At 47.0% G+C, this 8,810-nt stretch overlaps 1 protein-coding gene across 1 annotated transcript; it reads left to right on the top strand.

The window, feature by feature from the left end:
• The first annotated feature begins 396 nt into the window (after positions 1-396).
• LOC146810907 (gamma-crystallin B-like) lies at positions 397-912 on the top strand. Its single transcript, XM_085615013.1, has one exon. It carries the CDS (start codon positions 397-399, stop codon positions 910-912), a length of 516 nt encoding a protein of 171 aa, XP_085471139.1.
• Positions 913-8,810: the final 7,898 nt, after the last annotated feature.

Raw genomic sequence — 8,810 nt, 5'->3', positions numbered from 1 at the left:
CTCTCCCAGCAGTGCCTAGCGACCACTGGCTGCCGTGGACGACTCAGCCGCACACAGTCCATGGTGCTCAAGTGCACCACTGGCGAGAAAGAAGTACACAGGCTTCCTTTCTCCTCAGGTTCCATGTCCTGCCATGGATGTACACAGCCAAGTCCCTGCTCTGAGATGGGTCTCTTGTTTCCAAGTATCACTTTGTTAAAAAAATATGTTCCGGGTTTGGTCACAACAGTTCTCATAGTTTTCGGCAAAAAACATTTAAAAAAAATTGATGATTGGTTATTGACGACTGTACGTTACCTCAGGCTGAAATGGAAGGAGTGACCAGAGACTACCGGACTTTCACCCAACCGCAGCACCAGCCTCCCTCACCTTTAAGTGCTATCAGAAAGGTCGACAATGAGCTACATTCAGTTGTACAGTAAGGTGAACTTCTCTGGTGACTCTGTGCATGTCACAGAAGACACACCATACCTGGCCTACCATACGTTCCTGAAACTGTCCATGTCCCTGACTGTGTCAGAGGACCTCTGGGTGGTATATACTGTGCAGAACCATAAGAGGGGCTACAGCCTCTTCAAGGTATGCAATCATGCCACTCTCAGTTGGTTCTTGAAAAACATTTTCTCTCTGCGCCAAGTGAAGGGCGGGCTGACTGATCCTGAGATCCTACTCTATGAGGAAATCGATTATTGGGGCGATCTGCTGGCCCTGACAGCAGACACCCCAACACTGAGCACTTACGGAATGGTAAAGAAGCCCACTTCTCTCCACGTTATCACAGGAGCCTGTCGGCTCTTCGGTGCTGATTACTTCAGGGGTGATATTGTGGCGGTCCTGCCTGGCAACAATCTGGCCTACTTGCAGCCCATTGGCTGGTTTAAAAAATACTGCTCCTTGAAGCCCTTCTGGTGAAGGTAGCTTCAGTGAGATGTTCGACAGAAACCCCGATGACTGAGCTTTTTAACAACCAGCCTCTCGCCTTCATGTCCTTCGCTTCACAAGACGGACTATAGCCGTGTTCATGTATTTCTCCTTGATTTAAGAATTCGATGGTTAGCCTGTTTGCAAACTGTTCCTTCCTTTCTGAAATATTAACTCTCTGTGCTACTTTGTCATAAGTGGAAACTGCCAATAGACTAAACTCTGATCTCTTCTCAGCAATAACATTAATCATTAGCGTTTTCTTGAGATTTTTATTGTTGCCTGAAAACTGCTGGACAGACAAGGAGCTTTGCAACAAGTGCTTTTTAAGCCTGTGTTATTTCTAAATACAAGGAAGCACCAGGTGTACCTACACCGGTTGCACCTCTTTAAGCCAGCACTCACACAGAGTGTGCAAATCCACATTCACATAAAATCCTTGCTAAATCAGACCATTTGCATATGGCTACTGCTTACAGTATCCAGCAATTGTATAGCTCTTCAATCCCTGGTGGCACAGCACACGTAATAATGTGCTGCATGGCTAAACACTTTTAAGGTCCCAAAGGTGAGGCCTATTGGCTATGCCAATGCTTGTTTTATGTTACTGGTCCAACATGGTCGATGGTCCATAGAAGCTAACGAGAAGCGAGCAGCCCAGTAACACCTTGTAAATGTCAGGCCCTTGGCAAAAAACATGTTTTAAAAAAGAAAAGAGCAGGGCGGGGACTTGGGGAACACAAGAGCAGGACAGGGATAGACAGGGAGTACCTAAGTGCAGCTGAGAAGCAGGAAGCTGTGAAAGGGGAGCAGGTGGGGCAGTCAGATTGTGTGTGATGATACAGAGAGGCGCTACTTTTCGGATGTCCAGACCTGCGAAATGACATGGATGGACAGCCTTGTGTGCCAATGCATAAAGCCAGCTGAACCACAGTAGCCAATGGCTTAAACGGGCTATCCAAAAGCCCTTTTCTGTATATTTACGTGTAAGTGGTACTTTACATTTTGTGTGTTGCCAATAGCTCTTGCCAGACAGCTAAAACTATGAATAGGTGAGACCTAAATGTGAAATTACATTAGTCACCTATCATGCATCTTCACCCTTAGCCAGTGGCGTAGCAAGGAGAGGGGCGGGGCAGTCTGCCCTGGGCAGCATGAGTTTTGGGGGCGGGGGCCTCCTCCCTGCATTTACCTGCAGCCGTCGCCAGTAGGCAAGTGCAGAAATTGCCAGCACCCCCCCTGCTCTTACATGCAGCCGGCATGTGGCGGCAAAAGCCGGGACTGCCATGCATGGATAAAGGTCTAGCTACGCCACTGCCATTAGCCTACCACTACCCAACACTAAGCAATATTTGTAAGACATTGTTAAGTAAGAACTTGTCAAAATAATTAAATCCGCTGGAATAATACTGTCTGATGGGTCTGGACAAGTCTGATGTAGCCATTAAAGCCTAGCTTCTCTTTCATTCCATCTCAATTCACAATTATTTCAGTGATTATAAAAGTCTGTAATTTGATGGGAGAAAATCAGGGATCAAAAGAATATCAAGAGAATTGTTTTGATAAAATAATCAAACAGGATACCACCATTCAGCCCCTCTGCTGCCTCCATCTCTCCCCCTCCAAGAGTTTGTCAGCATTGAAGTCCAGTACACAGCCAGTAAGACACAAATCAAAAGCAAACTGTAAACAAGTTTATTGTTATTTGTGGTGGGTGCTTGCCCATGTCACTAACTGTCAGGGCCACTAAATTATCCTGAGCTTAACCTCCTGGTAGATATGGAACATAACATACAGGCATAACTTAGGGCGATAGGTAAAGTATTGATGCAGTACCAAAACAGTATTAAAAACACCAAAAAATAAAAGGCTGAAAGCGAATTCAAAAATAGAGCAAAATGTAATAAACAACATTACACCAAGTGCTACAAATCCAGCAAGGGGACCTGAAGATATGAATTATTAAAGTTTTAAGTAAAAATAGTGCCAAAGAGCACTAAGTGCCAATGATAATATATAGAACGGTAGACCGGGACATAGATGTGATTGCAGGTCGGATACACCACGGTGGGTTTGTCCCGATCAAAGATTTTATCTTCGGATTCAGTCTTTTTTATGGAGCTCAAAATCCTCTAACGGGTTAGCCTACAGCTGTATCCAAGGAAGATGCATCAAAATTGGATACCTTTGCCACGAGTTCCCCTTGACGGCTGAGAATGTCTGAAAAGTCTCCAAAAATGTTAAGGTCCAACTTTTAAGGGTTTCTGAAGCAGCTCCTCTGAGCCACTTCTATGGCTTCCAGAACCTCAGAGACAACACTTAGGGGTCAGAACTCTCTCCAGCAGAAGCCACCAGCAGGCTCCAGTCCAGCACCAGTTGGTACGGGTCAACTGGTCACGCCAGGAAAAGGGCCTCTTGCAGCTTGTTGTATGTCTGTAGCCACACAGGAGGTCAGACAACTGATCCTTGGAATCCACTTCTTTGTCCTGGGTACAAGAGGGAGCAGGTCCAGCCCTTCATCGCTCCTCTCAGTTCACAGACACGTAGTCCAGTCCTCCTCGGATCTTCTGCAAGTCCAGAAAGAGTTCTGAGGAGCATTCCTTTGGGTGCCACAGTTATGTTTGACACGAACCAGTGGGTAGGTGTGGCATTTGAACACTCCCTAACCACGTGGTAAAAGTTCTTGTGGGCAACCCTACCCACCTTTTCAACAATTTCAGTTTGCCCTACTGGAAACAATCACACAGTGCCCCTTACTCTTAAAATCTAAGATGGGGAAACCCGTGCCCTCTTGTGCAGAGCTCTTGTGTACACACAGCGGCATGTGCAGGAAAATAAGCAGTCCCATCTCATGTGTCCACTCTGAACCAGTTCTAGGGTAGATTCCATCCCCATGGGTTAGTAGCAAGCCTGGCAAGTGTGGGCCTTGGGGACAAAGGCTTTCACTTCTCCATGTCTCTTCATACAATAAACTATGAATGGGCAGGCCTCACCTCTGCCCCTTTCAAGTTAATGAACGCCCTGTTCTTTCTGGGCTGATAGGGATCAATGCCCCACTACCTAGTCTATCCATTCACCAGGCCTAATCCATTGTTTTCTGTGGTTGCCGTTTTCACACCTCATTACGGTCAAGCACTTACTGGGCAGCTGCTGGAAAGCTAATGCAAATTAGCCTCCAGGAGCTTCAAGCAGAGTAAAGGTAACTTTCTAAAAGCTACTTTTTAAACATATTTAATACAAATCCAACTTCAACAGTGAAGTGCACGTTTAATAAATATGAAAAGTAGTTTTTGAATGATTTAAAACCTGCACTTTGGTATTTTCTAGGATCCAGCTTCCGCTTGGGCAGTAAAAATAGGGGGGGGGGGGCAAGACACTGGAGAACAAGCCAACTTTAATTTTGCACATGTTCCAATTTTAAATTTCAGGCACCCTACCTTGTGAATGAGAAAGTGTCCGGGGGGGAGGGTAACTTATCAATATTTAAAAGCAGGATTTGCCGATTGTCAAAAAGGGATATTTTTAAAGGTTTGAGAGCAGGTTTACAGGCTGCTCCAGCCAGGCTACACATCTTAGGCCTGAAGGCATGTTTTACAAACCAACCCTGTAGATGGAACCCTATGTGCGGTAGTCCACAGGTGGCATTTAACGTCTAGGCCATGGGTGTTTTTCCTAAGCCACATACTAGGGACTTACAGACAAGTTAAATATGTCAAAAAGGAGTAAGTTAATTTAACTATGATTACAGGGGGAGCGCATGAATCTTGCTCCTGTTTAGCATGGGGGTAACAGTGCACTTAGAGCTCTAAGTCCAACAAAAATAGGGTTCAGAAAAAGGCAACAAATCTGAGGGGACCATGCAGAAAAGGCAGATTTCCTAAAACAAGTCTGTCTACTGAATCTATAGCGTACTTAGGCATACCTCGTTGTTGGAGTAAGAAACCATATGACCATTTGCATGAACAAATAAGCAAATACCATTGGGTGCATATTCACAAGGACTTATCTCCGATTTATCTCCACCTTAACGCAACAAAAGTGGAGAAATATTTAACACCCCATTCACAAGCAGGGGCAAATCGCAGACATCGCCAGTATTCCTGCGATAACTGCCCCAAAATCTAACACCACGGCAGGCACCACAAACGAACTCTAATGAGATGCAGAGTAGGCGTACCCGTGCAAAAACACATGAAAAAACAACAACACCACTTTCACAAAGAACTGACAGAACTGCGAAGCGGACCAAAAACTGGCGATAAGTCACGGTGGCCGCAGGTATTTAACACCTGCCTCAAGCAGGTGGAAAGACGGACGCCTACCTGCAGTTGGCTACGGAGCCCTGCACACAGCCATACCCGAAGAACAAACAACGCCATGGAGCTACTCATCATGCAACTCGGAGCCCCAACAGGGCCACAACACCCACCGCCACCACCCCCTGGACCGCCACCACCCCCAGGACCCGGACCCGCCCCTCCCATACCACCACAGAGGCAGCGTAGAGTAAGACAGTAGACCTACCGAAAACGCATCACTCTCACAGACCTAACACCCGCGGAAGTCATTGCCCACTACAGGCTCAAAAGGACAACCATTCTTCGCATCATGACCCACTTCGCCCACAGGCTGACGGTCCCAACACAGCGGAGGACCAACATCCCACCTCAGACAAAGCTGCTGGCTGTGCTGCACCTGTTGGCCTCTGGGACATTCTAACCAACAACTGCCAGAGTCTGAGGAGTCTCACAGCCAGCCCTATTAAGTTCATCACACCTGTCCTGGATGCCATCCTCAGCTTCATACCTCAGTACCTTCACTTCCCCAACACTGCGCAGGAACAGCTGGAGACAAAGCAAGGCTTCTACACCATAGCCGGATTCCCGGCCGTGTTGGGGGCAATTGACTGCACACATGTTCCACTTGTGCCCCCTGCGGATACCTCACACCACTGCCGCAACAGAAAGCACACGCATTCCATCAATGTGCAGGCAATAGTGGACTACCGGGGACTCTTCACCAATGTCGTCGCCAACTAACCAGGCAGTGTGCACGATTCCTTAATCTTCCGACAGTCCATCATCAAACAGCACTTCCAGGATGGCACATATGGAACTGGACTGCTCATTGGTAAGTAACAAATCAACACACCACACATCCCACAGCCAACAATGCACAAAGCACATCAGTGGGGATGCACACGTGATCAAGCCACATTCGACATGTCAAACTACAGGACCACCTACCAGACACTAGTACACCACTCCATGTTCATCTCGGGCTACTCCCTGAGGGCTGGCTTACAGTCACCCCACACACAGCCAGCACAGGCGTCACTGAGCTGGTGGGCCTGCCATCACATCCGGCCGAACCAAGTATATGTCACAGGTGATCAAGGAAATGCACTCTGCCCTTGGATGATGACACCCCTCCTGGACCCGAACACACCTGCCCAGAGGCAGTACAATGCGGCCCACATACGCACCAGGGGCATCGTTGAACACACATTTGGTGTGTTGAAGTCACGTTTCAGATGCATGGACTGCACAGGTGGGAAGCTCCTGTACAGCCCGGACATCGTGTGCAAGATGATCATTGCATGTTGTGTGTTGCACAACATCTGTGTTCTCACCAGGGCCCCATTAATCCCAGTACCAGAGGTACCGAACGATGATGATGGTGAAGAAGCAGGTGGGCCACATCCCACTGCAGCAGCGGCAGGAATGGCCCCTAGGAACTACATCATTGACACCTACTTCTGAAGAGCACGTCACACATTGTGTCGGTCCGTGGCAATCATGGGACAGGATTAGATGTCCAATTGCACTGCATATGTGAATGCAACATTTTTGCAGGTTAACGTTTGGAATTGTGCATTGTCATGTTACATATCCCTGGGGTTACAGATGTGATTTGCATAGTTGTGCACATTTGCAGGTCCAGTTGTGTCCTGTGTTCAGTTGTGGAGGGGTTGCTATTTGTACCGGGATGTTGCCAATGTCGAGGTGCACTTCTGCTTATGTGCGTATGCAGCACGGTTGGTGTGTCGCTCCAGCGGCTCCGATTTGAGTGCCACTGGTCTCTTTCATGCGGTGTGCCTGTCGGTTCTGTCCTTCCACGGTGCTTGGATGTTGTGGTGTGCATGTTGTCCTCTGCAGTTGGCCAGGGAGGGTGCATCCGTGGTACTCCGCTGTTGCTGCATTTTGGTCAGTGGCATTTTCTGTATGCTGTTCTTGTGTTTGTTCCTGCATTGCGCGTGAGTATTGCTGCCCTCGCGCAGCTTATCCCTGCTTTCCTCATCGCGGAAGGGCTCATTGCAGGTTTTCTGGTGTTGTGGTTTGTGTTATTATCTCCGTCGGGGTGGTTGTATCGCGAACATTGTCCTCGTTATCTGGTGGCTATCGCATGCTAACGCCTTGTTGTGAATTCCACGTTGCCAGGGGGTTATTTTCCCGCGCTATACTGCTAAATTGAAAGTTGCGTTACGCTACTCTTGCGGTAGTTATCACACCATTGGTATTTTATCATGGGCTGCAGCTAGCTTAAGTACACAGATAAAAAGAGTAAGTACAGTAAACATGTTGTACCCCATCGCAATCTTTTTTTTACATTAGAGGATGCCAATAAAATAAAAATCCTATTTACGTCCCCTCTCACCCAGGGGTATGCCTGCACAGTCGAAAAAGACTTCAGCATTACTAAAAACTGTGACATAACTTTATGACACATGAACGCATATGAAATTAATTTTACTAAGTGTGCAACCAGTGAAAATTACTCGGTAGGCCATTCCTGCTGGGGAACCGGCAGGGATTTCCTTATATAAGTTCCAATAAAAACGAGAAATGTTTGCTTTATGTCATGCATCCAGAAGGTGATATAGTCTGTCTCTTGTAAAAAAAATTCCATCAAACAATCTTTTGCACGGCTGAAGTCGCTGAGACATTTCTCATGTGGCCTTTACAATGACACATTTTTTTTATCGATTTCCTAAAGTGTTCATTTATGTGTTTTGCAAAATTGTTCTTTTCTTCTAGATGGGTGAAGCTGCAAATATTTTATTGGTTCGCTGTCTCCAGACTGCCACCCCTCAAGCATCTCTATTAATTTGTATAATAATAGCTCAAATTGCATATCATTTTGCAGTGCCCTTTTTCGACTTAGGCCCTACAGTGAAGGTGCATTCGCTGATGAATACAAATGTCCTAACAGGGTGAAGTTTGTCTCAGATTAGAGGCAGGCAGTGTGAGAGATTTGTTACATCAATTCTCGACTGATGTAATAGCAATTTGAGGAGCCACGTCCTCGCGACACAAAAGTACTTTTTCTATTTCGACTTAAAAGAACCCCTCCCCCCCCCGCCCCCTCCCCCCCTCCAACCCCCGCCAGGGAAGCATAAATGGTTACCTGCCCGCTCCCACTTTCTGCCTTTTTCTTTCTCCATCGAGATATTACAAGCTGGGAGAACGCCGCAGCTTTTTTTTTTTTTCTTATTATTTGATTTGCTTACAGCTGGTTAGGCGTCCCACTATAGTGAACACCTTCCAGGTGCAGCAATGAGATCAAAGGGTCCCCACCCAAGGCTGTCATGTTGTCCCCTTATTAAGCCCTTGGTTTCTCTGTCCCTTCTTTTTCTAAGGGAGAGGCTGATGGGAAATAGTGTATGACTGCCTGCAGAGCCTGGTCTTCATTCTGAACTTAAACACGTCCAACCTACATCCAGACCTAGAAAGACTGTTTGCAGGAGTGTTTCTTCCGGAGGCGAGACGGATAACACTGCAAGACAATCTACATCATCTTCTCTCGCTTCCGCAAGCACTTCCGGGGTCTGGTTGAGGATACAGGGCTTCATGGCAGCACCAACAGCGGTAGTCCCTTGGACTCGGCAT

Source organism: Triturus cristatus, chromosome 7 (genome assembly GCF_964204655.1).
Source record: "Triturus cristatus chromosome 7, aTriCri1.1, whole genome shotgun sequence".
In the NCBI taxonomy this organism is placed as follows: Eukaryota; Metazoa; Chordata; class Amphibia; order Caudata; family Salamandridae; genus Triturus; species Triturus cristatus.
The sequence above is the reverse complement of the archived record's forward strand: the minus strand, read 5'-3'. Positions and strand labels throughout refer to the sequence as shown.

Bases quoted from the DNA above. Each gene is read 5' to 3' on its own strand.
- LOC146810907 (XM_085615013.1), top strand. From the start codon at position 397: ATGAGCTACATTCAGTTGTACAGTAAGGTGAACTTCTCTGGTGACTCT.